Here is a 17,484-nt window from a genome sequence, read left to right as displayed (position 1 = left end):
ACAAGGGAAGTGTCGTTTCTTTCAGCCCTCTGTTGAGTTTCTGGGGCAGTGCATTGATGCTCAAGAAGTTCATGTCAATCCAACCAAGGTGGAATGCATTAAGAAATGCCCTCAGCCGGAAACAGTGTACCAACTACAATCATTTTCGGGCATGGTTCAGTACCACAACCGATTCATTCCGCATCTGTCAACATTGCTTCATCCACTCACCAGACTCCTACAAAAATGGTTCGTTGGAATTGGACAGCTCAGTGTGAACAGGCCTTCACAGCAGTCAAACAACAGTTGACAGGTGCCACAGTTCTCACTACATACAATTCTGACTTACAATTACGGCTGGCAACATATGCTTCCGCTTATGGTGTGGGAGCTGTGATAATACACATTATGCGTAATGGAGCAGAGCGTCCAATTGCTTTTGCTTCGAGAACATTGACGTCCAGTGAGAAGAACTATGCTCAGATAGAACGTGAGACCCTGTGCATCATATTTGGTGTAAAGAAATTTCACCAGTTCTTGTACGGCAGACCATTCGTACTAGTCACTGACCATAAACCTCTACTTACGATTTTTTGCCCAAAACATGGAGTTCCCTCTAAAGCAGCAGCTCGTTTACAGAGATGGGCCCTTACTCTGTCGTCAGGCTCATACTCTATGGAATTTAAGTATTCTAAGGAGAACGCCACTTTGTCGCGACTGCCTTGTCCAGGATTGGAGAGTAACTTCATCACACAGTCTGAACGTGTCTGCACTATTGATCACCCGCAACGGTTTTCTCTTACTGCTAAGCAACTTGCAACAGCCATCAGACGTGATCCAATTATCTCAAAGGCTCTTCACTGGACTAAGATGGGATGGCCCACCCAATGTCCAGATGAAGACTCACGCCCCTATTTTAATAGAAAATGTGAGCTGCCAGTCTCTCAAGATTGTATCCTTTTGGGAAATTGAGTCATCATTCCTACATCTGCTTGCTCCCGTCTACTTCAGGAACTGCATATTCACCATGATGGGGCCTCTGGCATGAAAAGCATAGCCAGAAGCCACTTTTGGTGGCCCCAGATGGATGCAGCCATTGACGATATTGCCCGGTTTTGCAACACATGTCAACAGTCGCAGCCAAACCCAACCAGTGCCCCATTACATAGCTGATCTTGGCCCAACACGCTCTGGCAGCGTGTCCACATTGACTTTGCTAAGTTAGATGGCGCCGATTTTCTGATTCTGGTAGATGCCCACTCCAAGTGGATGGAATCAATTTACATGTCTCACTCCACAACTGCGCGGTCCACCATCATTCAGGCATTGCGCAAAATGTTCGCTACACATGGCTTGCCAGCAGAGCTGGTTTCAGACAACGGGCCACCTTTTACGTTTGAGTAATTTGCAACATTTATAAAACAGAATGGGATACGGCATATTCGGAGCTCACCTTTTCATTCAGCTACCAATGGTTTGGCGGAATGGGTGGGGCGATCTTATGAGAGCGGAATGAAAGAATTGGCTGTACGCCCCTTACAGCACAAGCTGACAACATGGCTTCTACGTTACAAGACAACTCCGCACATCACTACGGGACAACCACCATGCGAGCTCTTCATGCACCGCACTCTTCGCACACAAGTTACTCTCCTGCAGCCATCTCCAGCTGAAACGGTTTCCCAACGGTAGGATGCTCAGACATTATGTCATGACAATCGTACCCCTTTACGCTCATTCTCAGTGAGAGATACAGTCTGGGTGTGTAATTACCAAACTCAAGAGCCAAAGTGGAGCTCGAGTATCGTTACGCAGGTTTTAGGCCCTCTCACGTACCATGTCTGCCTGCCTCAATGGGGTGTTACATGGAAATGCCACATTGATCAGCTAAGGCCGCGTGTAGATCCACCTTCATCTACTGACCACTTTGGTATGGCCCGCCAAATGGTACCAGAAGCTAACGACGATCCAAGTCACTGCATAGAATCACCTCCCGGCGCTGTTATGCCTGGAGAAACCTCACATAACATCGATAACTATCAGGGTACTCGATTCCAAGTTGTCAGCACTGCCGAATCTCCTGTTTCTGGCAATCTGTTTCCAGTGGTCAGCATGGAACAGCTTTCCCCTGATTCTGTCACTCAGAGCTCTTTCATTCAGAGCCCTCCTCCAGACAACACCACTGATAGACTTTCAATCACGCGAAGAGAAGACCTCATCTTACGTCGATCCAAGAGAGAAAGAAAACAACCAGATAGACTGGACCTGTAGGTCGTTGGATACAGTTTCTCTTTATGTGTTTTTTGGCGGTTTGGGTGTCATACTTGTAGTTACAAGACAATGTGTTGAGTTGTGTTGAATTTTTTAGGGGAGAGATGTTATAGTGGGTGGTAGATGCGCATGCGCAGTTTTAGACGATACAATAGAATACACTTTAGCGTTTCCACAGAAGTCTAGACTACTACTACAGCTGCACAGCGTTCAGGACTACAATGTTATTGTGTTGCCTAAGTCTAGATCCAGAGAAAGAAATTGCATGTAAAAAGATCTATACAGCTGCAACAGTTGTACAACGAATCTGACAAGACCGCATGCATTGTAACAGGATTTTGCGTGTAGCTGACCTCGCCACACGTGGACAGTATAGTATGAAATAATGTGCCTACTAGAGCTAAATTCCATTAAACTTCAAGAGCTAATCGCAGAAACCACAGCACGTTTGAATTATTGCAGTGCAACATCCGTTGGTATTATCTAATAGCACTTGAAGAGAGGAAAGTCTAACCATCACGTCTGAATTACTGCAGTGCAACATCCGTTGGTAGTCCGTATTTCTGCGATTAGCACTTGAAGAGAGGAAAGTCTAACGGAAGCTGGCCTAGTGGCGCCTTCAGCAAACAGTTGTATTGGTCGTCTTTTTTAATTAAGTTAATAGCACGTGATTGAGGCACGATCGACTACTAGAAGTAACCCACGTAGCCTCTGGTTACCACTTCTCGTCGAACGTTTGCAGAGTAAAGAGATCCATCAGTGACATGTAGATATGGCGTATTCTGGATTTCCGACTGTACTGCTGTTGCTCGTTGTAGTTCTCTGCCACATTCCTTTTTCGATCTCAAGCAGTGGATCTCTTCCTCTTGAGCGTCTTTGTAAGATTAAAACGTTGGCTCTCTTTTTCGGCAGTAGCTGCAGCAAGTACATCAAAACTGACGTCGATTGTGAGGTGAGCGAATGGACACTGTGGGTAGCGTCACCTGGTGGATGTGAGAAGAGTAGACAAAGGAGTGTCAAAACATTTGCACGAAACAGAGGAGCCGCATGTCCCAACCTGACAGAAACGACTACAACGTGTACTAGTGAGTTGGTAACTAGTATGCAGTCATGCAAACTTGTGATCTAAATTTCCTTTTTTAGATTTTACCATTTCTGGTACTGATAGAGTACAAGAAGCTCTAGATATATTTCAGACCGGATTGGGAGGCTTTGGATCTGTCGGACCTGCAATTTCTGTTCTTCCCATTCCTGGCAGAACGATTCCTGTCGACAACGAGACTTCATCTTCATCTGCGGATAGCAACAAGACACGCAGAAGTTTGTCTGGAAATCGATCTAATGTAACGCCTACGAAAACGCCCACTCCTTGTCCTCCTTACAGAGACATTGTTCTTGTCGTGGACAGTTCAGGAAGTGTCGGACCCGCTAAGTTTAGAAAGGCTCTTGAAGATCTCGGTCGTCTCATTCCTTACCTTTGTGGCTTTCAGCCAGGAGTTATCACTAGATGTCAGTCAGTGCGTCTAGCTCTAGTTACTTACGGTAGTGAACCTCGACTAGTCTTTGATCTGAATCACTCCAAGACCAACCACGCATACCAAAAAAATGTGCAAAGTGATATTAACGACTTACCTCAATATTTATTGGCGTTAAGAAGACGAACTGCTACAGGAGATGCGCTGCAGTTTGTAGCAGATCGTGTTCTACAGAGACAGCATGGCATGAGAAGCTACAGCAATCGCACGATTCTTCTTCTGACGGACGGAAAATCGAACAAAGGAAGAAATCCCGTTAACGTATCAAAGAGCTTGTACAATGAGTATGAAGATCTTTCAATTGTAGCATTGGGAATCGGAAACAAAATAGATTTTAAAGAATTGAAGAATATGACAAATCATCGCAACGAATATAATCCGCTCGTCCTTCTTCTTCATAGCCAGCAAGACTTTACAGATATTGTTGTCCAAATCATTTTATCACTACAACAAGGACAGAGCAAATGTGACGTGGACCTGTTGGCTAAAAAACGCAAGTGATAGAGTAATTATATCGTGCAGTTGCAGCGACTCTAGACATTCTCTTGAACTATGCGGCTAAACGTTTGTGCATGACACGTACTGTTTACTAGGCACAATAAACAGACGCCTGTTTTGCGTTTCTTTTTTTTTGTTTATATCAGTCTAGTGGTTGTCACTTGATGTATTGCAGATCGACGGGTATTTTGCTGCTCTTCCGCACCTCCTTCCTCTTCGGATGGTGAGTCCGAATCAGTGCTCTCGCAACCGACCGTATTATCAGCAGCTTCTGTCAGTCTCGGCCTTCTAGACCCGTGTAGCGCCGATTCAAGATTCGGCGCTACACGGAGCTGGGAGGTCGAGACCAATATTCTGTCGATGTGGGGTGCTTTACCGGTCGCCTTTTTTGGGACGTTCACTCCTCAAATGCATTTTTAGTGTAACAGACACAGGCGTGTCTGGTTAATTAGATAATACAATTAGGCTTATCTAGGTGACTAGAACAGTTGTTGACTAGTAGTCTTCGGTAGCAGAGTCTAGTGAGCGTAAGCTGAACGTTTAATAATATAGTACTGGTAACATCACATGCTGTCATAGGCTCGAGTGTCCAGCCGGTCATCCCCCCCGCGGTGGAGAAAGACCGGCTGGAGACATTCGCCACTCCAAGGAAACCGCTGCCTCTCTATCCTCCAATCACGATTTTACACGTTTGGTTAGTGTTTGGGCATGCACGTGTATTCACGATAACTGCTGATAGCAATGCCGTCGCTATTGGCTCTCTACTACTGGCTTTGTAACTGAGTAGTCGACTGCTTTTATGGTCTGATATCACATTTCGTTGCATGTGAGTGACACCTGCATGTCGTCTTCTCTTTTGTCTTCCGTTTCGTACTTGGAGGAATAGGCAGCGCATGCAAAACAACTTCTAGTAGCTTAGAGTGTCGTATGTTGCATGCATTGAACGAGTAGACCAACTACAAAGCGTGGTATTTGCACTCAACGCAGGGCGACTTGCAGAGCTATGATTTGCGTACATTGCGGTCAACCTTTGGTTGGCCTCTGTGGTAAACTTTGAGTCTAGCGCTCATAGAACGAGAGACAGACAACGAGAAGAGCTGGAGAGAGTCGACCCGTTGTTTGTAGACTTGGGTGGCACGTGTCGAGACTACACGCACTTGCATCAGAGCGAAATTACATTAGCAAAGAGCCAATAGAGACGTGCATCCCTATCGAGGATGCACAAACATTGAACGGCACTCTGATTGGAGGATAGAGAGTCGGCGGTTTGTTTGAGCGGCGAATGCCTCCAGCCGGTCTTTCTGCTCCGCGGGCCACTCCGCTACACAAACTATTGTAAAACTACTTACAAAGTAGAAATAACCAACTGTACACATCTATCTACACTATCTACAAACTATTACTCTCAACAAAGCACGTCCTCTGCTTGTACGACGCACAACTTTGAGCTTCTGTTCGACAGCGACCACGCCCTGACCACGTCTCTGACCAGACCGTGCGAAATGATCTGAAATGACCTGAAATGCCCTGAAATGACCTGAAATGACCCCCGAATGCCGCAAAAAGTGTGCAACACCAAACCTTCTGTACGTAGAGACATCTCGTATTCACCTACGCCGTTCTACTAGCTAGCGCGACTGTTGCATTCTTGCAGACAACCGGTTCCGTCGCCATCAACAAAGCGACCGGAAGTATGACGACACTTGAAAGAAAAAAATTCAGTTGAGTAACGAAACAGCACTCCCAACCACGTTTAGACGAACCTAGGGATTACGAACCAATACCTCTTCTCTTCGGAAGCTTCGCTAACCTCCTCCCAATCCTCCTCCGGTGTGCTTGACGGCCGATTTCGGCCGAAGTGAAAACGTCCAACTACGGGTCGGAAACTCGCCAATCAAGCACAATCGGACTCTCTACGCCTTCTTCTTCATCTTTCTCCAATAGAGAATATCATCGGGATCGACAAAGAGGAACGAAATGGAGAATTCGAAGGTCGACATGGTCGACGTTGCAACCAATAAATGCAAATAAATTATGACGTTGTTCTCTATGATTGGTTGAATGTAATTGCTAAGTTTGAAGCCCGTACAACGGTGTCTTCTAATAGTAATCTATGTCTAAAGTAAGGTGGAGAGGTACACCCTGTGACGTCACCTTAGCGCACTTCGATTGTGCTTCTAACATGCTCTAGATAGACGTTCGAAAGACGAAACTTGGCATAATGCATCTCTAGCGTATACTCTAACGGTTTTCCTTTGGCCGTTACCAAAACTTGCGCGTGTAACGAGAAAACGGAAGTCTGGTGACGGAGCTCACGCCACATACGGGATACATGAATACCTGCCAAAGCAGCAGAAAAGCCATGGAAAGCGAAAAAGACCGCACCATGCAAGTACATACTGTGGCGGCTATCACGCGCCTCGACAATGTCCGGCATATGGTAAGACTTGTGCTAATTGTCATAAGCGCAATCACTTGTCAAAGGTTTGCCAGCAGAGGGCCAAATCCGGCTACAGCGGTCAAAAGCGGTCACCAGCTTGAGCAAAGCTGCGGATACCCAAATTGACACTGACGATTCGGATGACAGTTTGCTTATGGGTGTTTTATCCATTGGGACAGTCGCGGTCAACGACGACTGGACGGAGAAGCTGTCACTAGGGCCGACTGCAATGAAATTCAAGTTAGATACCGGAGCCAGGGCAAATGTTCTGCATTATCGAAGTTACCGGAAAATCCTGCGAACGACGGGCGGCTCAAGGGCAACTAAGAAACCGCTGACACCGACAAAGAGAGTGCTAATTAGTGGGTATAGGAGGTGGCAAGATTCGTCCTAGAGGAATCACTACAATAGAGTGTACCGTCAAGTCACGACAAATCCAAGCTATAAACTGTCTTTCTTTCTACGTAACAGACGAAGATATCGCTATTCTTGGCAGTCAGGCGTGTCAGGAAATCAACTTAGTGAAGAAGATAGGCAGCCTCAAGCCAGCACACGGACAGAAAGAAGCCCCTAGCACAAGCAGCAAGGAGGGTCTGATCAACAGGTACCACGAGGTTTTCAAGGGGTTAGGATCCTACGAAAGATCTTACCACATTCAACTGAAGCAAGACGCACTACCCGTGATACAGCCAGCCAAGAAGTATTCCTACGCAAAGAGACAGAGACTGGAACAAGCCCTACGTCGATTGCTAAGTCAAGATGTAATAGCAGACGTAGAAGGACCGACAGAATGGGTACACAATCCAGTTGTCACAGAAAAGAGGAATGGCTCATTAAGGCTGTGTCTAGATCCAAGACCACTTAATAAGGCAATCAAACGTGAGCATCACGCAATCCCCACAGCTGGAGATGTGCAAGCACAGCTGGCAGGCAAGAAGATATTTACTGTGGTGGATATGAGAGACGCGTTCTGGCATGTTAAGTTGTCAGAACCATCAAGCTACCTGTGTACCTTTAGCACCCCATGGGGGCGGAAGCGTTTTCTACGCACGCCGATTGGCCTGTCTTCGGCCAGCGAGATATTGCAGCAACGAAATGACGATACATTTGGGGATATTGTCAATGTCCACGTCATCGCAGACGATTTGATTATTGCAGGAAAAAATGAGCAAGAACACGACACGGCTCTTCTAGCAGTCATGGAGAGGGCAAGAGCCAAGAAAGTAAAGTTCAGTCGGGACAAGCTGTAGTACAAGATCGAACAAGTAAAATATATGGGGCACGTCATTGGAGAAAATGGGCAACAACCGGATCCGGCAAAGGTGGAAGCTATCAACGCAATGCCTACCTCAAAAGATCGCAAAGGTGTGCAACGACTACTGGGCATGATCAAGTATCTGGCGCCATACATTCCCGGAGAGTCGGATATCACTGCACCTCTAAGAGAGCTGCTCAAGGAAGACGTCATTTGGCAATGATCAGAGCAGCATGACAAAGCACTGGACAAGGTAAAGACAATTCTTACCAATCAGCCGTTACCAGCGTACTATAATGTGGCTCAGCCGATCAAGATTCAGGCAGGCGCATCACAGTCCGGTCTGGGAGCATGCCTCATCCAGAATGACAAGCCTATAGCCTATGCGTCAAGAACTCTAAAATCAGCTGAACGTGCTTATGCACAGATATTACATTTGCTTGTAGGAAATTTCATCACTACATTTACGGGAAGTTGACTCAGGTAGAATCGGACCACAAGCCCCTGGAGTCAATAATGAAGAAACCTCTTGGATCTGTTCCTCCTCTCCTTCAGCGCATGATGCTGCAGCTGCAGCGATATGAGTTGGACGTGCGCTATACATCGGGGAAAGGCAATACCAGTAGCAGATGCACTGTCTCGAGCACAACTCCCGACAACTGCAGACGCGGATGACAGGATGAATTCAGACATAGAAGTCATGGTTCACGCAATCACTAGCTCACTTCCAATGAGTGGGACTCGAAGAGATGAACTACAAAGAGCAACAGCTCAAGATGAAGAATTGCAAGCTCTCAGAAAAGTTATCTTTTCAAGATGGCCGGATAATATCAAGGCAGTCCCATCTATAGTCAGGCAGTTTTGGACCATCAGAGAAGAGTTGCACGAGGCTGACCAGATGTTATTCAGAGGCACAAAAGTTATAATTCCAACCATCTTTCGATCAGAAATGCTCCGGAGAATTCACGAAGGTCATCAAGGGGCAGAGAAATCTAAAGAACGGGCACGAGCAGTAATGTACTGGCCGAACATGAACAAGGAGATTGAGGATTACGTCAGCAAGTGCACCACCTGTCTGCGATTTAGGTGGTCGAATACCAAAGAACCACTCGAGCAACACGACCTACCAGAGAGACCGTGGCAAATGATAGCTGCGGACATTATGACATTCAAACGGCGAGATTATCTCATGGTAGTGGACTACTACTCCAAGTACGTGAAGGTACCACTCCTACTTGATAAAACAGCAAAATCAGTCATCACGACGCTAAAATCTATATTTTCTCGACACAGTATACCGGACAGACTCATTTGTGACAACGTGCCATTTGCCAGCCGTCAGGTACGTTTGTTTTCCAAAGAGTGGGGTTTCAAGATAACCACCTCCAGCCCGAAGTATCCCCAGTCCAATGGTTTAGAGGAAAGGAATGTGCAGACCATAAAGCAGCTCATGCGCAAATGTCACTATGAAGGGTCGGACCCATATTTAGCACTGCTCAATTACCGGAGTACACCAATACCTGAGTTGAAAGCGTCTCCAGCCCGACTTCTTATGAGTCGCAACCTGAAAACAAGACTACCTACGGCGTCGGCACTGTTGCAACCAGACGTTATCACCAACATCTCCGAGAATCTAAGGGCACGACAACATCGTCAAAAGTATTACTACGATAGACAAGCGCAGCCGATGCGTGAGCTGGAAGCAGAAGAGGTAGTTTGTATACAACGCGACAAGCAGTGGGAACCCGCTGTGGTAACTCAGAAGCACACTGCACCCAGATCATACATTGTCACTCAAAATGGGCGCAGCCTCAGAAGAAATCGCCGACATATTCATCCGACACTGGGAGCACCACCCAATCAAATCAGGAACCAGCTTTGGACGATTATTTACCGAGAGTGAACACAAGCAGCCAAACTGACAAACCGAGACCTAGCCGAGACCTAGCACAATCGACGACAAGGGAGAACAACCAACCCTGGAAACCTACAGGACCTCCAGCGGGCGAGAAGTTAGAGGACCAAAGAAACTGGATGACTATGTTTAACTAGGACAATGTTGCTAAAAACTTGAAGGAGGGAGATGTAACAGACACAGGCGTGTCTGGTTAATTAGATAATACAATTAGGCTTATATATGTGACTAGAACAGTTGTTGATTAGTAGTCTTCAGTAGCAGAGTCTAGTGAGCGTAAGCTGAACGTTTACTTGGTAACATCACATTCAGGCCAAAATTAAAGACTTTCCTAAATGCGAGAAAACTCCCTCTTCTAGGCTGTGCGTTGCCTGAACATCAAGCATGCTCTGTCGATATATATATAGTATCTGGCTATTCGCATGTTTTCGACTTGTCTTTTCTTAAGTTAAATGTAGGCGAGACTCCAAACTGAAATTTAATATAGCGCGGTCTTACAATATGGGCTCAATAGTCTTACCCTAGCTAGAGGATGTTCATATACTGTACATGCACTTGCAAGACAGATCGACTATAACACAAACTGCTTTTCTTTAGAAATCTTTAGTAAAAATTGTTTTGCTAAAATTGAAATCTTTAGTAAAAGATTTCTTAGCGGGAAAGCTCATTCGCATGAAATGTGGATTTTCTGATAATTGTGTCAGAGATTGAATGCTTATAATTATGGCATAATTATAGATTTAGTCATGCAACTGTGTGCAACAATTCGATAGACAACTTTAATTCTTGAGCTCTTAATTGACGCTATCGTCGGAATCCCTATGACCCACAGTAAAATTTTAATCGTAAATGTTTCAATTAATTAATCATGATTGCACATACTAACTGTATATCCTCAAATTGTTTCTTTCATTCGTTTATTGCACCTAAACTGATAATGCTTATGTAATTATACACGCGCACATCAAGCTTTCAGACTTTGTCCTAAAAATAAATTTTATATACAGGAACCTGGCGTGCACATGCAGACGGGTACTACTGGGGTAGTCGACACTCAAGTTCCGGATCAATCTTAGCGTCGCATGATTAACACACTTGCAAGTATAGCCACCCACGCGCTTTAGCGCATCTTGCCAGTTGGCTATAGTGCTTAACATTTCGCACAGGAAGATTACATTTACTAGTATCGTTACAGCTATGGCTTATTCTGGATTCCGATCTAGACTGCTAATATTTATGCTCGTTGTAGTTCTCTGCCACATTCCCTTCTCGATCTCAAGCAATGGATCTCTTCGTCTTACTAAGCGTCTTTGTAAGATTAAAAAGTTGGCTCTCCTTTTCGGCAGTCGCTGCAGCAGGTACATCAAAGCTGACGTCGACTGTGAGGTGAGCGAATGGGCACCGTGGACGACATCACCTGATGGATGTGAGAAAAGTAGAAAGAGGGGTATCACAAAATTTGCACGAAACAGAGGAGCCGCATGTCCTAACTTGACAGAAACGACTACAACGTGTAGTGAGTTGATAATAGCTTTTTGTAGTTATGCAATCATGCAGACTTATGTGATATAAATGTTTCAGATTTTACCAATTCTGGTGATGATGAGACACAAAACGCATTAGATATTTTTCGAACAGGACTAGGAGGCTTTGGATCTGTTGGACCCGTTCCACTCATTCCAGCGGTTCGCAGCAGAACGATTCCCGTAGACCACGTGGTTTCGACTCCAGACCCACTCACTAACAAGACACATATCCATAGACGTTCGTCAAAAAAGAGATCGACGCTAAATATAACGTCTACAGCTTCTCCTTCTTCTTGTCCTCCTGACAGAGATATTGTCATTGTTGTGGACAGTTCAGGAAGTATTGGAAGCAAAAAGTTTCAAACTGCTTTGCAAGATCTCGGTCGTCTCATTCCTTATCTCTGTGGCTTACAGCCAGCAGTAATCACTAGATGTCGGTCAGTGCGTCTAGCTTTAGTCACCTACGGCAGTGAACCTCGACTCGTCTTCGATCTCGATCATTCCAAGGTCAACCACACGTACCAGCATCGAGTGCAAAATGATATCGTCGATTTGCCTCGATATTTATTGTCGCTAGACGGATCGACTGCTACAGGTGATGCGCTGCAGTTTGTAGGAGATCGCGTTCTGCAAAGACAGCATGGCATGAGAAGCTACAGCAGTCGCACGATCCTACTTCTGACGGACGGAAAATCGAATAGAGGAGAGAATCCAGTCGAAGTAGCAAACACGATGTACGGTAATTACACGAACCTTGCAATTGTGGCTTTGGGCATTGGAGATAGAATTGATTATGAAGAATTGAAGAATGTCACAAATCATCACAATCGATACAATCCGCTCGTTCTCTTTCTCCGCGACCATCAAGCCTTTACAGAGATCGTTGACAAAATCACGACATTCCTACAATACGGACAGAGCAAATGCGAACTAGACGTGTTGGACAGAAGACGCAAGTGACTTGAGTAGCAACACCATGCACCATGCACTTTGCATCGGCTCTTGACCGTCTGTATGTGTAGCTGCTTACTCCATGCACATCTGCTGCTATCTATATATGCAGCATTGCTGCACTTGCTGTGCACATTTGCCTGACGTAGCCAGACTCACATTTTTGGAGGGCTAAACTAATATCAGTAAATGATATTAGTATTAACTAATAAAAATTCAGTATTAAATTTGAAAACAAATCTAGACTTTGTGTGGTGCACTTAGGCATACATGATCTGCTTGCCTTCAGATGTACCATTCCAATATCTTGATTCCACAAACCAAAAAGTAGTCGATCTATTAGAGTAGAGTACAAATAGAGCCAATACACAAATTAGGTTAGCTATACGCCTTTAAAATTTTGCAGGATCCAGACCTCTCGTCAGGGGCGGATACATGGCAGAGGGCACCCGGATAATTATTTATTTGTCCCGGATAATACTTCGCAGACCAGACCGTGTCATCACTACAGTACAGTACCTCGCAAAAGTCAGTTCTTCGGGTTGGTTCCTCACAGACTAGAACTTGGCATCCAGTACATATACCTAAGGTCCTTCTGCCACTGAAGTAGAACAATTGCATTCAGGTGTGTAAAGAGTCAAATTGCAGTCTTACACTGCCGGGGGAACGTGCCCCTGGTGCTCCTGGTCCCCATCCTGTATCCGCCCCTGCTCTTGTTTGTTTTCTTAGACTATAAACGTCACTGAATCGCAATTTCACGCATGCAGTAAAGCTGTACAATAATTTTAATTAATATTTTATGAGAGTCGTTCCACAGTCTGAAAGATGATCGAGTCGGCTACAAACTCATGCTACCTACCTCTAGATCCATGTTATCTACTGTGTACTTCTACAGTTCTTAGGTGGAGGTGCAGCTTTGAACTCCACGGGTATCTAATTTTACATTATTTCTAACTACTGGCACACAGGCCTGCCACTATGCTACTAGTACCTCTTGCATCCAGCCATCATCGCAACCCTGTTGGACTGTTTCAGCTCTATTTTAATAATAATTAATTAATTAATTAATTAACTAGCTTATATTCTTTCGGTTTAGTTTAAATTATCTCTAAGAGGTAATCGTGTCATTACTATATTAAAAACAAAGTTTGTAAGCACAAATTTTTAATTTAATTAATTAAATAAAATTTAGGAAAATTTTGTTTTATTCAAAGATTTTAACAGCTTAAAGTTTTAGACAAAACTACACTCAAGAGTAAGCGCAGTACTAACCTCGTTTACCACAATGAGATTACAGTATGCGCTACGTATTCTAGTTCCCGGATGTTATCCGCGCATGCGTAGAAACTTCTCGAACTTTCCTGAACCCACGTGCGTACACTTATTACCGTCCGAACCTACCGATCGCGCAAGCAAACGCACTCGGCGTCGTTCGCAATGTCGGTAGTCGGCTTCGATCTAGGATATCAGCTGAGCTACATCGCCGTAGCTCGAGCGGGCGGAATAGAAACGGTTGCCAACGAGTACAGCCAGAGACACACGCCGTACGGTGTTGTTTGACGTTTTGGTTGAGAGTTGAGTGAACTATCTGTTGAATGTAGGTCTGTCGTTGCGTTCGGAGAGAAACTGAGGTTTATAGGAACGTCGGCTCAGAGCCAGGTAAGGGAGATGGAGAGTGATTGGTCACGGTTGTTTGGTTGGCAGGTTGGGATATGGGGATGTGATTGGTGATGGTGTGGTTGTTAGTACGAGTGTTGAATGGTCTGTTCTATGGCTTGTTTGTCTATCTGTCTGTCTGTCTGTCTGTGTGTCTGTCTGTCTGTTTGTCTGTCTGTTTGTCTGTTTGTCTGTCTGTTTGTCTGTTTGTCTGTTTGTCTATCTGTCTGTCTGTCTATCTGTTTGTCTGTCTGTCTGTCTGTCTATCTGTTTGTCTGTCTATCTGTTTGTCTGTCTGTCTGTTTGTCTGTCTGTTTGTCTATCTGTCTGTCTGTCTATCAATGGTAGTATATTTCAAATATGAACTATGGTACAATAGCAAATAAAGGCTAATTGCGAGTCCATACAGATTTCAAGTTCTATAAGATTATAAGGACATAAAGTCCTTGTCTGTCTGTCTGTCTGTCTGTCTCTCTGTCTAGAAGTTGAAAGATGAACATGGAAGAAACAATGAAATAGACTTTTGAGATAGTTGGAGGAAGCAACTGTCTGTAGTTGTACAGTCTTGCAACTCTTGAGTGATTTTTAAGGAGTTGTCAAAGTTGTCTAAGTGCAACTTCGATGACTTTACATATGATAGAGACATTCAACAATTTGTCCATTGGCTGTTATTGTTTTGCATAAAGTTAGCGCTTGTTATCGGTAGAGTAAGCGTTCAAATAAACAATCTGTCTGTCTGTCTGTCTGTCCGTCCTGTCTGTCTGTCTGATCGTCTGTCTGTCTGTATGTCTGTCTGTCAGTTAGTCTGTCTGTCTATTTGTTTGTCTAAATAAATAAATAAATTGGTATTTGTGAATTCTGCTGCATAGCAAAAGTAATAATATGGTTTTACAAAGTTTCTTCTGTTAAAAATTTAGTGCAGTTTTTCTGAGGGAGAGGTTAACATGGACAGACCTTCGCATGCATGTACACTAGTTTACGGTTTTGAATCACGTATAAATTGTACAACGTGTTTTGTTTGTTACATTTTGATGATTTGTAGGTAGGTAATGTGAAGAACATGGTGTGGGGTTTTAAGCATCTAATCGGCGGAAAGTTCTCTGATCCGGCTGTTCAAGAGGAGATCAAACGTTTACCATTCAAAGTTGTTGAACAACACGACGATAGGATAGGAATTAAGGTACAGTGTGTATGTAGTAAGTTTATTAGCTAACTAAATTTTAGTAGGTTTTTATAGTTTGCATTTTTGTTAGCCTGGCTGGCTGGCTGGCTGGCTGGCTGGCTTGTCTGGCTGGCTTGGCTGGCTGGCTGGCTGGCTGGCTGGCTGGCTGGCTGGCTTGTCTGGCTGGCTTGGCTGGCTGGCTGGCTGGCTGGGCTGGCTGGCTGGCTGGCTTGTTATCTGGCTGGCTTGTCTGGCTGGCTGGCTGGCTGGCTGACGATAGATATATTTCAGATATAACTAAACAGCCAAATATACAGAAATCACTGATATGCTAAACTAGAATGTAGACAGCTACAGTCACCAAACGTAATCCATACGTATAATAATTTACTAACTGTCAAAATTATGAAGCCCAAATAGACTGGGCATCCCAGTCTTGACCGTGATTGTATGGTCTCCTTGAGTTGGTAAGCCTGTCAATCTTCCTTAATAGGACCCTTGAATTGCACTTTTGAATCTGAACAGAGATGCGCTTACGCCAAAAATTTATGAAGTCAGCCGTGTTGGATTTTCCAACAGCATCCCTAGATTTTCTCGAAAGTACCCTTAAGTAGTCGACAGCTTTCTCACCCCAGCAGCCAAAGTGCTCAAAAAACTAGAGGTGTGAATGCTGGTGAGTCACCACTTGCTAGACGTTCCTGATCATATTTTGAAAACTTGAGGTCTGAGCTGCAGGTATCAAAAGAGAAACAGGAACTGTCCTGGCTAAGTGGTTAAGACGTGTGGAGTGGCTGACTGGCTGGTTGGCTGGCTGGCTGGCTGGCTGGCTGGCTGGCTGGCTGGGCTGGCTGGCTGGCTGGCTGGCTGGCTGGCTGGCTGGTATAGATATATTTCAGATATAACTAAACAGCCAAATATACAGAAATCACTGATATGCTAAACTAGAATGTAGACAGCTACAGTCACCAAACGTAATCCATACGTATAATAATTTACTAACTGTCAAAATTATGAAGCCCAAATAGACTGGGCATCCCAGTCTTGACCGTGATTGTATGGTCTCCTTGCTGGCTGGCTGGCTGGCTGGCTGGCTGGCTGGCTGGCTGGCTGGCTGGCTGGCTGGCTGGCTGGCTGGCTGGCTTGTTATCTGGCTGGCTTGGCTGGCTTGGCTGGCTGGCTGGCTGGCTGGCTGGCTGGCTGGCTTGCTGTCTGTCTGTCTGTCTGTCTGTTTGTTTGTTGGTCTGTTTGTCTGTCTGTTGGTTTGTCTGTCTGTCTGTTTATTTGTTTGTCTGTTTGTCTGTCTGTTGTTTGTCTGTTTGTCTGTCTGTTGTTTGTGTGTTTCTTCGTCTCTTTGTCTTTCTGTCTATATGTCTGTTTATGTGTCTGTTTGTCTATTTGTCTGTCTGCTTGTCCGTTCCTTCGTCTGTTTCTTTGAGATTAGTTTCTGACCACATCATTAATTACAAAATCTATTTTGTTTTAGGTTACTTACCTCGGTGAGGAACAAGTTTTCTCTCCAGAGCAGATAATGTCTATATTACTAGTCCAATTGAAAAAGACAGCAGAGAGCAGTCTCAACATGAAAGTGACCGACTGTGTTGTCTCCATTCCTCTCTTTTTTACTGATGCTCAACGGAGAGCAATGTTGGCTGCTTGCAAGATGGCAAGCATCAATTGTCTAAGACTGATGAACGACACAACAGCAGGTTAGCAGCATACGAAGTCAATAAAATGAGTTATGTATAAGGTGGTGCGTTATGACATTAAAATTTGGCTTAACACAAATCACTTTTAATAAAATATGTTTTATATATAAATTATAAAACATATATATAGAAATTAATATTTTATAATAAATTACTTATCTATATAATTAATTAAAGGAGAACTCTCACCAAATACTAAAACTTGTTGAAAGAAAGATACAAGGCCTGGTATCTTCCTGCAGGAAACCTACGGTCCAGACAGCCACAGAAGCAGAGAATCGGCAACGAGTTGTTCAGACGATTTCCCGTATGTACACAAAGTCTTACTCTCTCGAAGTAACTACTTTAGGTTTAACCATACCAAGTGCTCCTAGCGCACCCAAAATTCAGCGAGACATGATCTATGAACTAATCCAAGAAGGGTCTCCTTCTGAGGTTGTATTGCCACAGTCGATACTTGCGTGATAACTTTGGGGTCCCAATTTGCTTTAGTCAATAAATCACAACTTGACATCATATGTCTTACCATCCTTACCTTGAAATGTGCACAGATATCGGTCTTCCTTGCTATCCAACAATCAGAGCTACGC

At 44.5% G+C, this 17,484-nt stretch overlaps 4 protein-coding genes across 4 annotated transcripts in view; all 4 read left to right on the top strand.

Moving 5' to 3' along the window:
* The first annotated feature begins 2,938 nt into the window (after nt 1-2,938).
* On the top strand, nt 2,939-4,458 carry LOC134189825 (uncharacterized). The gene is made up of 2 exons (XM_062658220.1): nt 2,939-3,335; nt 3,394-4,458. The coding sequence occupies exons 1-2, from the start codon at nt 3,023-3,025 to the stop codon at nt 4,284-4,286; spliced, it is 1,206 nt and encodes a 401-aa protein (XP_062514204.1). The 5' UTR covers nt 2,939-3,022; the 3' UTR covers nt 4,287-4,458.
* Nucleotides 4,459-8,657: 4,199 nt separating this feature from the next.
* LOC134190397 (uncharacterized protein K02A2.6-like) lies at nt 8,658-9,881 on the top strand. The gene has a single exon (XM_062658849.1). It carries the CDS (start codon nt 8,658-8,660, stop codon nt 9,879-9,881), a length of 1,224 nt encoding a protein of 407 aa, XP_062514833.1.
* Nucleotides 9,882-11,062: 1,181 nt separating this feature from the next.
* On the top strand, nt 11,063-12,592 carry LOC134189993 (uncharacterized). Its single transcript, XM_062658394.1, has 2 exons — nt 11,063-11,409; nt 11,475-12,592. Exons 1-2 carry the CDS (start codon nt 11,091-11,093, stop codon nt 12,377-12,379), a joined length of 1,224 nt encoding a protein of 407 aa, XP_062514378.1. The 5' UTR covers nt 11,063-11,090; the 3' UTR covers nt 12,380-12,592.
* A 1,137-nt stretch (nt 12,593-13,729) lies between these two features.
* LOC134189382 (heat shock 70 kDa protein 4-like) overlaps nt 13,730-17,484 on the top strand; it is a 12,373-nt gene continuing 8,618 nt past the window's right edge. Inside the window, exons 1-4 of the mRNA XM_062657623.1 lie at nt 13,730-13,914; nt 13,972-14,029; nt 15,069-15,206; nt 16,672-16,894. Coding sequence (XP_062513607.1) covers nt 13,808-13,914; nt 13,972-14,029; nt 15,069-15,206; nt 16,672-16,894 — 526 coding nt within the window. The 5' untranslated portion in view covers nt 13,730-13,807. The remainder of the gene's footprint in view (nt 13,915-13,971; nt 14,030-15,068; nt 15,207-16,671; nt 16,895-17,484) is intronic.

This window comes from Corticium candelabrum, chromosome 14 (genome assembly GCF_963422355.1).
Source record: "Corticium candelabrum chromosome 14, ooCorCand1.1, whole genome shotgun sequence".
Taxonomy (NCBI): Eukaryota; Metazoa; Porifera; class Homoscleromorpha; order Homosclerophorida; family Plakinidae; genus Corticium; species Corticium candelabrum.
This window is presented reverse-complemented; position numbering and strand designations above follow the sequence as displayed.